Source organism: Podarcis cretensis, assembly GCF_951804945.1.
Source record: "Podarcis cretensis genome assembly, chromosome: 7".
Taxonomy (NCBI): Eukaryota; Metazoa; Chordata; class Lepidosauria; order Squamata; family Lacertidae; genus Podarcis; species Podarcis cretensis.
In genome coordinates this window covers 1,285,546-1,304,764 of record NC_137176.1, presented here as the reverse complement: position 1 = coordinate 1,304,764, position 19,219 = coordinate 1,285,546, and the positions used below count along the sequence as shown (strand labels likewise).

The 19,219-nt window shown below is 44.3% G+C and overlaps 1 protein-coding gene across 3 annotated transcripts in view; it reads right to left on the bottom strand.

Annotated features, from left to right (window-relative positions):
- The window catches only part of ADCY2 (adenylate cyclase 2), a 136,154-nt gene that overhangs the window by 71,944 nt on the left and 44,991 nt on the right, over window positions 1-19,219 (bottom strand). For 2 of the 3 annotated variants that reach the window (XM_079983482.1, XM_079983483.1), the window contains 2 exons: window positions 11,037-11,186; window positions 1,188-1,336 (listed from right to left, as the gene is read on the bottom strand). In XM_079983482.1, coding sequence (XP_079839608.1) covers window positions 1,188-1,336; window positions 11,037-11,186 — 299 coding nt within the window. The remainder of the gene's footprint in view (window positions 1-1,187; window positions 1,337-11,036; window positions 11,187-19,219) is intronic. The other variant, XM_079983484.1, reaches the window with a different exon arrangement.

The window sequence follows — 19,219 nt, the reverse complement described above, 5'->3', positions numbered from 1 at the left end:
CAGGAGGGTGGGCCTAGAAGGAGAGAAGGAAGGTGAGACAGGAGAAAAGGCAAAACAGGGGTGTCTTCTGCAAGGGCCTGGCAAGGGTGCGCTGCCCCTCATGCAGCAGTTCATTGGGGGGTGGGGGAAAAATGGGAAGCCCCATCTTATTTGGGCTCTGCCTCACACATCATTGGCATGCAACCCACAGCCTTTTACCCCTAGGGGAATGCAGCACCTTGAGGGGGAAAAGATTCCCTATTCCCATAGTGCTTTGTTTATTTTTCATTTTTGCTTGCTATTTTGTTAATGTTGTTTTATAGATTATATATGTTGTATTGATTTGTTACCCATACAATATGACTTTTGCTTTAATTGTGCTTTGTTAACCATGTTTTATAGATTGCAATTGTTTCACTGATGATTTGTTAATTATTCCATATGACTTAGGCTGTATTTGTGACATTCTATTATGTTCTGTCAAGCTACTGTCATTTGTTGTTTGTAAGGTGCTTTGGGATATAGAAGTATAATAAATCACATCAATTCAAAATCCCTTCTGGAGATGCCACAGTTAAAGCTCAGTAACATCTGCCCCCTACTCTTCTGTGACTTTAGCTGAAGGGCAGTATAGGGCATGAAAGGCCTCAAGGGTGCAGGATGGGACCAGAGCCTGAATGAAACAGGCCAACATGACTTCCACCACATTTCTCATCTCCCACTTACCTGTCCTTGAGACTGAAACACATTCCAGCTTTGCCACACTGAAAATTGCCCCCAAATGACTGTGTTAATCAGTGCTGATGGCAGCCATACAACAAGTTAGCTTGTATCAAGTGCAAAGCGTTCTCGCTTTTTTTTTGCTTTCGATATTTACCACGAATAATTTAAGGCCATTTGTTCAAGCAATAATATTTCAGCGTCTGGATTGCTTTTAAATTTGATATGCCTAATTAAATTCAGCTGCCTTCCCAAAATAAACATGTCACAAGGTCCTCAGAGGTTATCTATAGTCACAGTTCTATGGAATCAATCTGCAATATCCGTGTGCCTGAACACCTGCTTCCAATGAAAGAAAAGAAAAAGGAAAGAACAAGGCAACCACCTCCATCTAAACAATGTATAGCTGTGATTAAAGCATTTTGCTAGTAATGGTAACTAATGGACTTCAGCACTGAGAATGGGAAAGTGTCTGTTCCAAACAATACCTTACATTGGTGTGCCTTTTGACATATAAATTATGAAAGTTGTTTGTATTTTCCAGCTGGCCTGCTTTGGGTCCTTGTAACCTCTGGATGATCTCAGCTTTCATCTCCATGGCTATGTGAGCAGGAAGTAAGGAAAGCAGGAGACGCTCCTAGGTTGGAGAGAGGAAAGACAAAATGGCCCAAGCTTCAACTGAGCTGCAAGCAGGAAAATCTGCTAAGTAGTTATTACGAACACATTTTCTATGAGCAACAGTGGGATGGAATTTATTTCAAGGATTGGGAGGAAACTGCACACAATGCACTATCATTTGTGGTCCCCACCTCCACTTCAGGACAGGATCACACTTCAAAACGACCTTGACAGATTACAGAAGTGGGCCAAAACAAACAAGATGAATTTTAACAGGGAGAAATGTAAAGTATTGCACTTGGGCAAAAAAAATGAGAGGCACAAATACAAGATGGGTGACACCTGGCTTGAGAGCAGTACATGTGAAAAGGATCTAGGAGTCTTGGTTGACCACAAACTTGACATGAGCCAACAGTGTGACGCGGCAGCTAAAAAAGCCAATGCAATTCTGGGCTGCATCAATAGGAGTATAGCATCTAGATCAAGGGAAGTAATAGTGCCACTGTATTCTGCTCTGGTCAGACCTCACCTGGAGTACTGTGTCCAGTTCTGGGCACCACAGTTCAAGAAGGACACTGACAAACTGGAACGTGTCCAGAGGAGGGCAACCCAAATGGTCAAAGGCCTGGAAACGATGCCTTATGAAGAACGGCTAAGGGAGCTGGGCATGTTTAGCCTGGAGAAGAAGAGGTTAAGGGGTGATATGATAGCCATGTTCAAATATATAAAAGGATGTCACATAGAGGAGGGAGAAAGGTTGTTTTCTGCTGCTCCAGAGGAGCGGACACGGAGCAATGGATCCAAACTACAAGAAAGAAGATTCCACCTAAACATTAGGAAGAACTTCCTGACAGTAAGAGCTGTTTGACAGTGGAATTTGCTGCCAAGGAGTGTGGTGGAGTCTCCTTCTTTGGAGGTCTTTAAGCAGAGGCTTGACAACCATATGTCAGGAGTGCTCTGATGGTGTTTCCTGCTTGGCAGGGGGTTGGACTCGATGGCCCTTGTGGTCTCTTCCAACTCTATGATTCTATGATTCAAGTTTTCTTTTCTTTATGAAATGCAGCTGCAAAAGATTAACTCTTCTGTGGAAAGCTGACCAGAGGTGGGGGTGGGGTTATGTGAAGAGGAGCATGAATGGCTTCAGCATCCTTTCTCCTCCAGGGCTTAAAAAAAAAATAAACAATTAATAATGGGTAGAAAAGCAGTGAGAAGGAGGGGAGGGGAATGGGAAACACATAAACCTGCATCAATACACACAATCTGCTCAAAGTTAGCTCTTACAAAAGAAAAAATTATTTCATGTCCTCCAGGCTCTACAAGCACTTGCCTCCAGGACTCTGAATGCCTTTGGCAGGGTCTCCTCTTACTTCCTCCTTGGCCCTTATTATCCACCAACTGTCTTTCTTGTTTGTCAGTTGCTCTCTGTGCGCATGAAGAACACGCATGCATAGATCAGGACAGGAAACCAGCAGGATAAAGTGACCAACAGTAGGCTGAGAATCCACCGTGCAAGTGCATCAGTTCACAAACTAGAGAGTTGTGGCATCCCTGCACAATGTACCTGCAGGAGGCAGACTGAGCATTAACGCACAAACAGATCTACTTATAGGCAGATGGACCAGCTTCATATTTCAACTGAAGGAGATTGTGAGGGACATCAAGAATATATTTAATCAGGTAAATTCCCATAACAAAACTCACGCTTGCTAATGACTCCATGGATAGGTAATCTGGTGGCAGAGCCTGCCCCCAACAAAGTTACTGATGCCAAGGGTGCAGCTTTGATGTCCACACCTTGGCCGCTTTTATCATTCATGTCAAGAAGGAGCCAAAGGCTCTGTTAGCTTCTTCCACACACAATGTAAAAACCGAAGAGGTTTTGACAGAGTCCTCTTGTCTGACTTCTCTCTTCTTGCAACTTATTTCAGGGACAGAACAGAAGGAAGACGGGTCTACAAGTAGATTGGAAAGGTTTTCTGACTTCCAATTGTTTAACAATAGCAACAACAAAATGCCTCCCCCCCCCCCAAGACAAATCTGCACCAATGAAGAAAACTAGAGGTGATGAAGAATGTGGTTGGGTGGGGTGTGTTTTTTTTAGCAGGACTGTGAGCCCAGCTCAGTTCTGGCACTCAAAACAGGTCAGCAACTGCTCAAAAGCACCATGTTCCTTAATTCTATGAGGATGTCTTTTGCTCCTGGCTCTAACCGGTGGATCACGAGGTTTCCAGCAAAACAGAAACGTAGGTCCTGCAAGCCAGAAGTTTGTCATCAGCTGTGTCAGAAGGGAGCTAGCTGTTCTAACAGCAGATACACATAGCTGCTGTTGGTCACAAGGAAGAAGATAAGGAAGAGCTCACCTGGGAGGCCTCTGTCAAAGCTATGCTTGCTCTGGAGAAAAGCTGTTTTCAGTTGTGTAGGAGTCAGTGGAAACAACCAATGGTGCTGGCCTTTCAGCACTCATCAGGTTTTCCCTTGTAAAAGTGCCACCCTGAAGCCTTTCAGAGCTATCCACCATACTCTATCGCATCTTCCTTCCTCAGAAACCATCCTGCTGGTTCCTGATGCTTTAAAACAGGGAGAGGTACAGCAAAAATGGGAGTTAGCTGTAGTCGTTCTGTCTCAGTTGACTTTGTTTTCCAACCCTTGAGGTTCTTTTCAGCACAATAGTTCTGTGTCAGCTCTAATGTGGGCAACACAAAACAGGCTGCATTTCCAACAGATACACGACAAGACCTTGATGTGCCTATTTATTCTCCATACCATACTAGGCAAAAACAAACAAACCACAATCTTTTAACCCGCACACCACTTTCTTGGAACCAAAGCACAGCTCTGATATGTTGTTGTTTAGTCATTTAGTCATGTCTGACTCTTCGTGACCCCATGGACCAGAGCACGCCGGGCACTCCTGTCTTCCACTGCCTCCCGCAGTTTGGTCAAACTCATGTTGATAGCTTTGAGAATACTGTCCAACCATCTCGTCCTCTGTCGTCCCCTTCTCCTTGTGCCCTCCATCTTTCCGAACATCAGGGTCTTTTCCAGGGAGTCTTCTCTTCTCATGAGGTGGCCAAAGTCTTGGAGCCTCAGCTTCACAATCTGTCCTTCCAGTGAGCACTCAGGGCTGATTTCCTTCAGAATGGATGCGTTTGATCTTCTTGCAGTCCATGGGACTGCCATGGATCACTGCCTTGCCGTGGCGAAGGGGACAGCTCTGATATGGAGGCCAACAAATTTCCATATATCAATGCTAATTCATTTAACATCACTGGATAAATCACAGAGTTGGGGAAACAGGTTGGTTGGCTTGGTACTGACTCTCCTAACAAAGCATTACAGCAGGGAGAAGTGAAACATATTCCTTTATACACAGGTTTTAATCACTCCCACTATAATCTCTCTGCCCCCAGATCCTGATATATCCCTTCCTGCTTTGATCCTCCATCTCTCCTACCAGTAGCAGATGGCAAGGTGGGGCAGAGGCACTTATAGCTGACCTTCCCGCCAGTAAGTCACTGTTGTTTACTGGGAAGGGGAGTGGCAAAGCAGCAGAAACAGCAGAAAAGCACTGGCAGGAGTGCCAAATGAGCTCTGTTAGTGTCTTTGCCTTGTACTCACCTCACTGCCACCTTGACCCTCCTTCTCACTGCTGGGAGGTTAGGTAAGTGTCTCCACCCCACCAAGCTGTCCGCTACGGTATACTACCACAGTCAAACAAGTTTCCTTCTTGTTCAAACTACTCTGCTCATTCTCCCTCACTGCCCCTCATGCCGGGAATTCCCTCCCAGAACGTTTGCGTGGTGCTACCTCTCTCTTCTCTCAAAACCCATGTTTTCAAGTGCTGTCTTTGGTTTACCTTTTTACTCCTCATGACCACAAAAATGAAGCACCTTAAGTGTTTTTGTGGATTCTGTCCCCACTATCCTTGCCTCCGTCTCCCCCCTCCCCACTCTTGCTTTCAAAATTGACACTAAGCTCCTCAAGGGGAAAGAACATGCCTTTTCTTGCTTATGCTACTCTGCAAAAATATTGATCAAGTTATATAGAATAAAGAATTCTACCACCAGTTTTTTAAACCTAAATATTTCAGTGCAATCCTGAGCATGTTCAGTGAAAGATAAGCTCCTCAGAGTAGTAACTCAGGTTGCACCAGAAATGCAATTAAAAAGAGTGTTGGCTAAACTTATCCCACTGGGAAGACAGAGTCCTTGGCCCTGACACTTTTAGGGCAGTAGTGACTCTGCAGGGGCCCGATCCTATTTGTACAAGAAAATGCTCTTTCCTTGCCCTGCCTTGTAAAATGCAGACCAAAACAGTTTGCTGGTGTTTTTCAGGTTGTCTTGAGGGGGTGGCCTTTCCTTTGGCTGTCCATGAGGAACTAGCTGACTAGAAAGACACTTGGCCCGACCCCTTGATCTCCTTGAGGGCACAAGGCAGAAGCAGCAGCTTTAAAAGATCCCAGAGCATGGTCTGTGCAGGCACTAAAGCCTGTATGGATGACTGCACAGGTGTCCGGCTCAGTTACAGGTGAGCCACCTATTTCTGCCTGGGCTTTAATAGGAGCATGGGGGATTCATAAGATCTTAGATGGAAAGGGGGAGGAGCTTGGGAAGACACTTTTACTGAGAAAGTCACACAAAGGTTATGTTAGGCCAGGGGTAAAAAAAGAAAGAGAAAGAGAGAGACATTCTTGACAGCTTGGTAGCCTTTCATTATGTACACCAGTTCTGAAAGATGTTGCTAAACCTGTGCCATTGGTCTTTTAAAAGATTTGGACTAGCAAAGGACAAGAACTATGCAGACTATGAAGATGATGATGGAGAGATAGACAGAGAGATATTTACACACACACAGTCTTACTTTATTGTTTTGGGGTTTATTTTATTTTGGGATGGGGTGTTGGTGTTTTCTGGCCCAGATTCCATTCATCTTGAAAAGGCATGAGATGTTCCTCCCAGACTCAAGGGCAGGTTCAAAGGGCATGGGAGGACACTGTGGTGCCCATGGGGGGGGGGTGTCAGCAGGAGCACTGCAGGGCTGGGAAAAGCCTGTACAGAACAGCCTCTGTGCCAAGCGGTGCCTTCCTTGGCTGGAGACTTTTGCTCCTCTTGTGAAATCTCTCCACAATTAAAACCCTGCTCAAGGCAGCGTACAGCAAGAAGAGATTTGGGCAATTGCAAAAATATAACGAAAGCAGACTTAAGCAAGAAATAAAAACATACCAGAACGTATGTGTCAAAATTAAACCACCCCAACATAAGCCATAATGAGATCTAAAAATAAAAATACAAAAAGCCAATGGCAATAACAGCAAAATTAATGTCTCCGAAATGAAATCTTCACCCCAATGAAAAGACTCCTAAGCAACACCCCATCCTTAGAGTCTGCAGGCACCCCAAGACGCAGATCTTGAAGGACTCTGAGATAAGGTGATCTCTGGCCTCTCAAGCAGGCCTCCACTTTTGTGGCTGGAGTCTGGGTTGTGGGGCCAGAAAGTCATTGTGTGGTGAGTGCTGGCACCTTTTTTCTGGATGTTGGAAATATTATCAATACAGTTTCAACTTCTTGGTACACAACTACAGCCCAAAAGACCTGTCCAATGTTTCCATATGAAGTGAATGTCTTACATCTCAACCCCAGTATTCCCAGCCAGAGAGAGAGAGTTCTGAGACAAAGAAGAAAGCTCCCTCAACTGGCAATCTGAAATGAAAAGGACTCTCCTAAGCCAACAGCCCCCCATCAGCCTGGCCAAACCATATCTAGTTCTCCTCCTCCTTCCCCTGCAACCATAGAACTGAAAGGAAAATCTATTTCTGATGTCCTGAGCATTAACCTGACTGAAATAGCTTTTCCTCTCCAGGTATGAGTAAAAAGATAAGTCATTTAAAAAAGAATAAGCCAATATACACTAACACTCCAGGGAGGGAAGCTATTTTTTCCTGAAATGTGAAATTAGTGCATTGTTTTATGTAGGCATTAACGTTTACAGCATTGCAAGTTTGAGTGACCTACTAACTATGAATGACTGCTCAGAGCCCATTTAACAACGTTAATGTTTCTTAATGGATGTGGGGGCTTCTTGAATGCTCAGGTAGGGCAGAGATCAAGGCCTGATAAGCACATGATACAGTGAAGTTAAAGCTAAATCACATTCAAGTGGAATACATCTCTGACATTTCAGAGGAATACATTTCATTCAAACAGCAGCCAAGCTTGCCTTCTTCCTAATGAAAACTCTCTGCCCCATTAGCACAAAACTACAGGCGCACAGACTCCCAAAAGGATCTTCTACCTGCACTGGGCATGCCTGTTTTGGCCTCCAGTTATGTTCTGCTTCAATATTGGCAAATAAAGTAAATACCTAATAAATCCTCCGTTCCTGCTGCTCAGAAATGGACAGCATGCCACTTCTACAACTATGAATTAATCGGATGTACAAGTTCAATACTATAATGCTTCACTAGCAATTAACAAGCTTTCTTCCTCCATCCCAGTTTATTTAGAATGAAGATCTTTCCTACTGGATTCATTTTCTCTCGCAAGCTGGAAAATGCTTTTCACCATAGTAAAGAAAGGCATTGCTTCAGTTACACATCTAGTGTAACCACTCGGTTACCTTGTTCATTTAAACCTGTCACAGCTCCTGACTCCAGTTTCCAATCCCATTATTATTATTATTATTATTATTATTATTATTATTATTCGGATCCTGCCTCCTCCCTGAGAGTGACATTCAGTTAGCTCTCTCTGAGATACCTCTGCCGCCTCCTGCTAGAGTCTTTCAATACATCTTATAAGTCATAAGATGCAAAACACCTGAAATGAACAGGCTAATTATGCTAACTACTTGTCAATGTCAAAACCAGGCATGAAAGCTTTGAAAGTGCCTTAGTTTATTTTCTGCAACAATTTATCAATGGGGCAAACAATTTTATAGGGTAGCTGAAATATATGTGCTAAAAGAGCTTACCGTATTTTTCGTCCCATAGGACGCTCCGTCCCATAGGACGCACCTAGTTTTTTGGGGGGAAATAAAGGAATTTCCCCCCCTTTATTTCCCCCCCAAAAGCAGGTCGGGGAAACCGAACCAGGTCGGGGAACAGCGGGATGGCGGCGCTGCGCCTCCCTGCTGTCCCCCGAGCTTGTGGGGCTGGCCGATGTCTGTCCGGCGCACGGGGCGCTCTGCTTCAGGGCGCCCCGCTCGCCGTGCAGCAGGCTGCTATCCGCAGCGTGGGGAGCCCTGCGGGGAACTCCTGCAGGGCTCCCCACGCTGCGGATGTCTGTCCGGCGCGCGGGGTGCTCTGCTTCAGGGCGCCCCGCCCGCCACTCCCGCAGGGCTCCCCACGCTGCGGATGTGTTCCCGAAGCGCCGGGCACTCTGCTTTCAGGGCGCCCGACGCTCCGGGAAGCAGGCTGCTGTCCGCAGCCTAGACATCCCTGCGGGACTTCCCGCAGGGCTGCCTAGGCTGCGGATGTCTTCCTGAAACCTGGAGAGCGAGAGGGGTCGGTGCGCACGACCCCTCTCACTCTCCAAGCTTCAGCGAAAGCCTGTATTTGCCCCATAGGATGCACCCAGATTTCCCCTTCATTTCTGGAGGGGAAAAAGTGCATCCTATAGGGCGAAAAATACGGTACATACATATATATTTAGACACACATATACACATACAGAGCATGCATCTATTTTACATTTGTCATAAAAGCAATAAATGAGACAAAAAGATATATAGACACATGCTCATTTTACTTTTTAAATATTTTTTTATTAAATCTGTATACCACCCTTCATCAAAAGATCACAGGACAGTTCACAGCATAAAAATACAAAATTCTAGCAAAGTGTCAGGAGAAAGCTAGGATGTGGGCAGCATCTGAGGGATTAGGGAAAAGCTAAGAGCAAGCCAAGTTTTGCCCTTGCCGTTTGTTTGTTTGAAAGTCAGGTGGTCCCATTTTGCTTGGATAGCAGGACACTCATGGGGGCAACAATCCCCTGAGATATATGACAAGCTATTCTGTTCTGATTATCACCCTTAATCATTTTAAAACCGATATACTAACTAGACCAAAGGAAACCCAAGCTGCTCTGGGACAACCACTGAAGAGTCCTGCGAATTCTTCTGCTTGAGGAAGCAACTCTTTCAAATTGCATCTGGATTGATGCAATGCTCACTAGCTCATCTTTCAGGCAAAAATCTTTATCAGTAAGGATTTTAAGAATGCATTATGACATTTTTCATTGCCTTTTTAAAATCTGCCTTTAAATTTATCAGAAAGTTATGAATTCGGGCTTCTACTTTGATTATTAAGTGATTAATCTATCACATGCACTAACCCTTGACACAAAAGCCAGGGTTGTGCATATGCTAAAAGTCTAAGGAAAAACAGACAGAGTAATGGTATAAGGTACCGTATTTTTCGCTCTATAGGACGCACTTTTTCCCCTCCAAAAATGAAGGGGAAATGTGTGTGCATCCTATGGAGCGAATGCAGGGGGGGAGGCAGGCAGGAAAAGCCCCCAAAAGCTGCACACAAGCTCCGCATTGCTCTTGCGGGCTTTTCCTCAGGAAGGACAAGGGACTGACGCGGCCAGTCAGTCCCTTCTCCCTCCTTGTAGAAAAGCCCACAGGAGCCGCGCGCTCCTTAAAGGGTGCTTTTGCGGGAGGTGGGAATATTGCCATAGCCGCGCGCCACCTCACCAGCCAGGAGAGGGTGCGAGGGGCTATAGAAGCCATAGCCCTGGGCTTCCCTAGCAGCCCCGAGAAGCTCGCGGAGCAACGGGAAGGCTGCACGCCTTTCCGCTGCTCCCTGACCTGTTCTTTGGGGCTGGCGGGAGGCTTCCCCCCGCCAGCCCCAAAGAGCAGGTCGAAAGGAATCTGAAGCCTGGAGAGCGAGAGGGGTTTGTGCGCACCGACCCCTCTCGCTCTCCAGGCTTCCAAGGTAGCCGCCTTGAAGGGCACCTTGTTTTAGAGGGGGAGAACAAGGGGAGGGGAATTCTCCCCCTCTCTGCACAGCGCCTCCTGCCGCTCCGCTGAAGGGGCGCTGGGCAGAGAGGGGGAGATTTTTTTTCTTGTTCTCCCCCCTCTAAAACAACGTGCGTCCTATGGTCCGGTGCGTCCTATAGAGCGAAAAATATGGTACTTCCTGTGGTACTGGGAAGTTTTTAATGTTTGACTGTGGTTTTATGAATTGTTGCAAGTTTCTATAGCCCTGAATTTATCTGAATAAGAGCTTCTATTTTCTCTTATTACAAAACAGAATCTTCTTGCATTTCCCCAAGACTTATGTCAATCACATGATCCTTCCACCTAAAGAGAAGACTCATCCATTAACAAGCTATGTCCATTAGTCTGGATGATGCTCCTTGAAATTGCTCTTCAGCATAAAGGATGAATGGTCATTGATGTTCCACAGCAAAAGACCATACCAAAACAAGAACTTTGATGATATCAGCCTAATATTCCTTTTATCTCACACTTTCTCTTCTTACTGTTTTTTCTTCTTCACTTATTTTGGATTACAAGTGAAGGAGGGGGAAAAGCACGAGGACAGCAGCAGCAATTACATCTCTACGCCTGGGTGGAAACTGCAAGTTGTAAATGGATTTCTGAAGAGCTTCTTGCCTCTCCTGCCTAATCAATAATCATTTTCACACACCCAACAAAGGAAAACAAAGAACTGGACAAAATGGAAAGGTAAATGAAATCCTGAGAAGAGCTTTACCTGCTGCCGCTTCTCAAACTCAAGCTTGATCCGGGACTTGATGCAGTTACAGGTGTCCTGATATGTTTGCTGCAGAGCAAGTTCCATTAATTGTTTGTGATATGCTCCTGCCAGGTTCCCACAGATAAAGATGATAACATTGGCCAGGATCTAAGCACACAGACACATATACAGACACACAAAGAAAAGAGCAATGAAACAGTCCGATGTCACTGTCAGACAGTACAGACATACCTTGGAAGTTGAACAGAATCCGTTTCAGAAGTCTGTTCGACTTCCAAAACATTCGGAAACGAAAGCACGGCTTCTGATTGGCTGTAGGAAGCTCCTGCAGCCAATCAGAAGCCACGGAAGGCCTGTCGGACGTTCGGCTTCCAAAAATAGTTCACAAACCGGAACCGGGTTGTGGCATTCAGAAGCCAAAATGTTTGAGCAATAAGCTGTTCAAAAACCAAGGTACAACTGTACTTGGTTTATTTGTGAAGATTTTATAGTTTCCTGCATCCTCACAGTCTGGGCTTTTTTTCAGCTGGAACTTGTTGGAACTCAGTCCCAGCCCCTCTCAGGTGGGGCCGTTGCCATTCTAAGAGAACAAGGGAGCTGTTCATGAAATAGCACTGCTCACAGTCCTTGTCACAAAACCTATCAAACAATATTTTGTATTTTGCCATGACCTTCCCTTTTCTAGGCAGACAGGTTTATTTTTCAGCACAGGAGAGTTAAAAAAATATACCCCCCCATCTCACATACAAGTGAGATTTCACCTGAAGTGGCTCAGTCTGAAGCTTCTGACACCGTTAAGTGTGCCATCATATGCTCCCTCTGACAATGCATTGGATAATGTACACCTGTCATTTATCTGCACAAGAGAGTTGTTTCCCTCAATCTCCCCTTTGTAACTGGCTTTTTGCACTGAGGCCTATTTGGGGTATGGCAGGGGTGCCCAAACTTTTTTCAAAGAGAGCCAGATTTTATGAAGTGGACATGCGTGAGGGCCAACCGAAGTTCTTGAGCTTTCTTGAGGATTGAAGATCTTGAGCTCTTTTGAGGATTTTACCATAGGAATTAAACTGCCGCAGGGATTGGATTAAACCAACCGGCGGGCCAGATTGGGCCCCCAAAATGGAATTCGGACATGCCTGGTGTATGAAGTTCTGGGTGGGCATAAAGATAAATAATAGATATATTAATAGGCTTAGAATAGTTTTTATTAAAATAGATTTACAAGATACAGTTCTTTATCTTGGCCTTTGACAGGTATGATGTACATTTTAGGACCCACTATGTTTTGTGATAGCAATTTTTAAAAAATTGTTTTTAATGTCATATTTTAAAACACCAATATATATATATCATCTGAAATTATGATGATAGTCCCTCTCATCCACGAAAGGACAACTGCAGCACACAGAGGAATAAGAAGGTAACAAAAGAAGAAGAAGAAGAGTTTGGATTTGATATCCCGCCTTTCACTCCCTTTAAGGAGTCTCAAAGCGGCCGACATTCTCCTTTCCCTTCCCCACAAGAAACCCTCTGTGAGGTGAGTGGGGCTGGGAGACTTCAGAGAAGTGTGACTGGCCCAAGGTCACCCAGCAGCTGCATGTGGAGGAGCAAGAAATCGCTTCTTTGGAAACTGAGGAAAAAATAGTTCCGAGCTAATGAAACAGATCCCTGCTGAGATTAGGGCTGTGTACACACTATCAGTTTAAAATGAATCTAGGTCCTTTCCCCCCTCAATTCAGGTTGAAGCTGGAGTCGGGGGGGGGGGGACATAGTATTTCAGGCAAATCTGAGCATCCTGGATGAAATAATATTGTTAATGATGTTTTTAATGCAACTGCTTTTAGAAAGTTTTTAACTGAAATTGTTTTTAGGTATTTTTAATTGTTTTTAAAATGTTTTAACTATTTAGCTGTTTTGTTTTTTGTTTCTGAAATGTCTCTGTGTTTGTCACTCTGGGCAACTTTGGGAGGAAGGGTAGGATATATACTCAATAACTGAGTATTTCAGTAGGAACAACAATGCATGTGCACCACTTCCAAAACCAGCAGCAGGAGCACCCTGGATGCAGGGTAAACCGGAGTGTGTATTTTTATTATTCATTTATTTATTGAATTTATATACCACCCTATACCCAGAGGTCTCAGGGAGGTTCACCAAATAAAATCAAAATATAAAACCACAAATGCATAATCAAAATAAAAACAATAACAACCCAATTGCCCCCCTCTAAAAAACACACATTTTAAAGGGTATAGGATGTCAAACAGATCAACCAAAGGCCTGGTTAAAAAGGAACATTTTTGCCTGGTGCCTAAAGGTGTATAATGAAGGTGCCAGGCGAACTTCCCTGGGGAGAGCATTCCATAGACAGGGAGCAACTGCAGAGAAGGCCTGTTCTCGTGTTGCTACCCTCCAGACCTCTTGAGACGGAAACATGGAAGGTGCCTAAAGAAGCCAGGGTGGCTATCTAAAGAACTTTTAACTGAGTTAAGATTAAAAAAGGATGTGTACAAAAAATGGGAAAGGGGGGAAACCACCAAAGAGGAATTCAAACAAATAGCCAGCACGTGTAGACACAAAGTCAGAAAAGCTAAAGCACAGAATGAACTCAGGCTTGCTAGAGAGGTTAAAAGCAACAAAAAAGGCTTTTATGGGTATGTTAGTAGCAAAAGGAAGAACAAAGAAACCGTGGGGTCACTCAGAGGAGAAGATGGTGAAATGCAAACAGGGGACACAGAAAGGGCTGAACTCCTCAATGCCTTCTTTGCCTCAGTCTTCTCCGATAAAGAAAACAATGCCTGACCTGAAGAATTTGGAGCAAATGATTCAGCAGAGGAAACACAGCCCAGAATAACTAAGGAGATAGTACAAGAATACTTGGCTAGTTTAGATGTATTCAAGTCTCCAGGGCCAGATGAACTGCATCCAAGAGTATTAAAAGAACTGGCAGATGTGATCTCAGAACCACTGGCAGTCATCTTTGAGAATTCCTGGAGAACAGGCGAAGTCCTGGCAGACTGGAGGAGGGCAAATGTTGTCCCTATTTTCAAAAAGGGGAAAAGAGAGGACCCAAATAATTACTGCCCAGTCAGTCTGACATCAATACCAGGGAAGATTCTGGAGCAGATCATTAAGCAAACAGTCTGTGAGCACCTAGAAAGGAATACTGTGATCACCAATAGTCAGCATGGATTTCTGAAAAATAAGTCATGTCAGACTAACCTGATCTTGTTTTTTGACAGAATTACAAGCCTGGTAGATGAAGGGAACGCAGTGCATGTAGCCTACCTTGATTTCAGCAAGGCATTTGACAAGGTGCCCCATGATATTCTTGTAAAGAAGCTGATAAAATGTGGACTTGACTATGCTACCACTCAGTGGATTTGTAACTTGCTGACTGACCAAACCCAAAGGGTGCTCATCAATGGTTCCTCTTCATCCTGGAGAAGAGTGACTAGTGGGGTGCCACAGGGTTCTGTCTTGGGCCCGGTCTTATTCAACATCTTTATCAACGACTTGGATGATGGACTCAAGGGCATCCTGATCAAATTTGCAGATGACACCAAACTGAGAGGGGTGGCTAACACCCCAGAGGATAGGATCACACTTCAAAACGACCTTGACAGATTAGAGAACTGGGCCAAAACAAACAAGATGAATTTTAACAGGGAGAAATGTAAAGTATTGCACTTGGGCAAAAAAAATGAGAGGCACAAATACAAGATGGGTGACACCTGGCTTGAGAGCAGTACATTTGAAAAGGATCTAGGAGTCTTGGTTGACCACAAACTTGACATGAGCCAACAGTGTGACGCGGCAGCTAAAAAAGCCAATGCAATTCTGGGCTGCATCAATAGAAGTATAGCATCTAGATGAAGGGAAGTAATAGTGCCACTGTATTCTGCTCTGGTCAGTCCTCACCTGGAGTACTGTGTCCAGTTCTGGGCACCACAGTTCAAGAAGGACACTGACAAACTGGAACGTGTCCAGAGGAGGGCAACCAAAATGGTCAAAGGCCTGGAAACGATGCCTTATGAGGAACGGCTAAGGGAGCTGGGCATGTTTAGCCTGGAGAAGAGGAGGTTAAGGGGTGATATGATAGCCATGTTCAAATATATAAAAGGATGTCACATAGAGGAGGGAGAAAGCTTGTTTTCTGCTGCTCCAGAGAAGCGGACACGGAGCAATGGATCCAAACTACAAGAAAGAAGATTCCACCTAAACATTAGGAAAAACTTCCTGACAGTAAGAGCTGTTTGACAGTGGAATTTGCTGCCAAGGAGTGTGGTGGAGTCTCCTTCTTTGGAGGTCTTTAAGCAGAGGCTTGACAACCATATGTCAGGAGTGCTCTGATGGTGTTTCCTGCTTGGCAGGGGGTTGGACTCGATGGCCCTTGTGGTCTCTTCCAACTCTATGATTCTATGATTCTATGAGCTCAAAAACTTGACCTGATTGAGCAAAACCAATTTGATTTTTGGATTCAGCGCATCAGATTCGTCCTAAATCAACTGAAAAAATGCAGACAACAAATTTGTTGTTGACCAGTGATTAAAGCTGTTACGGTGGGAGACCAGTGAACTGAACTTTCCCAGGCCACCCATTAAAGCAACGCTTGAAAAATGATCTCCTGCTTCTCAACTTGCTGGGCCACCCTCAAATCATGCTAACTGATGGACAAGAGTGTCTCCGAATGCATCACCAATTTGCTCTTCCCCATTTAACAGCAAGGCAAAAATTAGGCCCAGTATTTTTCCTCCATGTAGAACTCTTAAAAGATAAAACATGGCCATTTAGTAAAATTAATTGGTTTTCTATTCACAAATTATCTTTTTCCACTTTGTAAAGTGCAGAAGGAAAGTAGATTAAATAGTTTAGCATACAGGAGAATTCAGAGCAAATTAGGCATTGAACTTTTAAATAAATGAACTTCTACCAGATTATTTATGATTCAGAGTATTATTATTATTTAAAAAAAACAACCATTGCCTCTCTTTGGAAAGCAGTGCTATACTGTCATACCAGTATGTACCCACAGATCAAACACCCTTGAGATACAGAAGTCTTTGGAACATGTCAAAATAAGGCACAGTCATTGCCATTCTTCTGTATATCTTTGAAATCGATGGTTGGGGCTGTGGCAAAAGTTTAGAGCCAAACATACTTCGTCTGAAAAATATTCATTCAGGACATTCAAAGCAGCCTTGGTCAGCAGTTGCTTCAGGATCATTCTGTAGCTTCAGAAAAACTCTTAACCTCATTCACACCCCCTCAAAACAGCTGGGGGGACACTTTTCAGAGGGGAAGAAAATGTTCACCCAAAGCACCCGTTGCCTTGCCTGTCTCCTTCAGCCTGTGACCATTTGCAGATTCTGAGACTCAGTGGTTCTCCAGTCCAGAAACGGTAAGAGGAGTTAGTCTTCAGTGGTCTTTGCACTAGGTGCAAGGTTAGCATTGTTAAGTGGGCACTCTTGGTCATGCCTGGATGTCATAACTGGACAGAGTGAAAGGTGTTTAAATGTGTTGTGGGATTATTGTTTTTGTTGGTTACTATGTCATGCATTTCTGCGTTTTACATTGTAAACCCCCCTGTGATCCTTGGATGAAAGGTGGCATAGATGAAACAAACAAACAAGGTCCAAGTGCTCTGAGTCATAAGAGAACACAACCTCCTTAACTCACAGAGATGCATCTCTGTCCGTGCCACAGAGGCAGGTTTCAGTGTGGCAGTGTATGGAGAGAGCCAGGGCTGCAAGCACATGGTAGAGCAGGAAGAGCCCTGCTGGATTTGGCCAGGAAGGTGTGGGCCTCCTGCTCTCAAAGTGGCCAACTAGATTCCTCTGGGAAGTTCACAAGCAGAACGAGAACAGCGCTCTCCCCACTTGCAATTCCCGCTGCCTCCAACAGCGCAGGCAGAACACGGGCATCATGAGCAGGAAAGGGGAGGCTAGAGGAGCTTCAATCCAGCACACACACCCTGCCTAAACAGCAGCGCAGCAAGATTCCAGCTTTTTGCACAATCTCTCCTTCACTGGAAGCTTTTAAGCAGAGGTCGGGTGGCCATCTGTCATGGATGCTTGAGCGGAGATTCCTGCATTACAGGGGGTTGGACTAGATGACCCCAGGGGTACCTTCCAACTCCACAAATCTATGATTCTATGATATGCAACCCCCAGTCTGCAAGGCAAGTCTGGGAAATCACCACACATGTCAGCATCCATGGCAATATGGCCCCTAGCTGGATTAAGACACTGGAGGGGAGCAGGGCTTCTCCAGAATATCCTAAGCCCTTTCTCATATGGAAATGATACAGAGGAGAGCACAGAGGGGTATTTTACCAAACTGCTCAGTAGTTAGGAAACTTGCACAGACCACTTATGTGTGTGTGTGTGCATAAATACACCCTATACAGCCTATACACATATATAGACCCTAAAATTGGACTTTATGAACTACAAAGTGATAGGAAACTGTGTTGCAGAGTGGCAGGACAACACTTCCTTGATGCAATGTTATATAACCTCCCTGAAATGAAATGGGAAAAATTAAGGAGAGTCACCAAACTGCAATCTGTAGCAAACAAGACACGCTGGGAAAAACACACAGCCCTCTAATTACTGAGGCATGGAAAACAGAGCAGAGGTTTAAAGACAAATGCTCAAAGTGGCTTAAAGGCTAAATTTTAACCTTTAAAATTAGACACATTGCTTTTAATTAATTCTTTTTGGGGGAGGGTCTTGATTAGATTGAAATTCATTGACAAATACCAATGTGATTTTGTGCAGACTTGTAAAGAGCTGCTTGCCTGGTTTCCTGCAGGGAATAAAACCACAAGGCAGGGAAGTTTTTAAAGCCTTGGGCAAGTGAGGAAAGATGTTGTGAACTCATAGCTTTAGAGGTTAATTTCCGAGGCTGGGGCCATTCTCTTGTGTGCCCTTTGTAGTGAGAAATGCCACAGGAAATGTCACCCAGTTCTACACCTGTCCTGAAATAGCTGCGCTGGTTCCCAATTACAACCACAAACCTTGTGACACCTTAAAGACTCCAAGATTTATTGTGCCATCAGCATTCATGGACTGGCTGTGAGGAGTGTTATCTTTAGCTGGCAGATTGTAAGGCAGAGGAACAACGGCATTCAATAGGGCCTGAAAGGCTGTGAAATGCAAGCGGCCCCGGCTGCCCTGGGCCATTTCTTTTAATAGCTCCAATGTATGCAAAGGAAGACCTCTTGACCCTGACCTATGCCACCAACCCTATTCTCTTCGTTGTAATTTGCTCTAATATTATATTTCTAAATTTTAGCCTGCTCTGGGACCTGGGCATAAAAAGCTGCTAAGAAATTCAATTAATCATTGTCATCATCATTGTCTCATAGTTTCATCACCTTTGTATTGGAGGAAGCTACTGATTCAGCCTTGGCTGTCTGTTTGACATGCAGTAAGCTACTCATGTACTCACTTGTTGGGGGTCATGTGGTTAGTAGCATGTATACATTTCAAAAATTAAATGAAATGAATATGATCCCAGCAATTTAGAAAAGTACTGTGCTTAGTAGGCAGCACAGATTCTTCCCGACAAAGTTTCTCAAGTGGCAGAGATGCCATTTCAGAATGTCCACACAGAGATTGGCACAAGCTCCGTGCTGACTGCTGATGGCCCAAGAAGCAAACCAGACACTCTCTAAATCAATAGGACCACAGCTTAGGGGTTCTCTTTGATCCAGCTTTGTCACTAGAGGCCCAGTTTGCCTCTGTGTTGTGGAATGTATCATCGTAAGTAGCAAGCCTTGATCTGTGTGCTTTTTAAAGGATCGTATATTATCCTTGGTAACCATGAGAAGTTTTGCATGACATAAATGCTATGAAATGTGCACAGGCCCATCTATGTAATATTCTTAAGCATTCTGCATCCTTTTAAAGTTGGAAATATTAAACTGCAATTGCCCCAGTGCAGCATCTCCTTGCATGCAAATGGCAATCCCAGGGCATACAAAGAGCTTCTACAGAGTTTAGGAGCTGACTGTCCCAATGAAAAATAGGTAAGTAAGCAATGTACAGTGCAAGGAGACAATTATGCTTCTAATCACAGACCACTTATGCTTGATGGTAAGGATGATCATCAAGTCATTCACAGCACATAATCAAAACAAAAAAAATTCCTTCCAGTAGCACCTTAAAGACCAA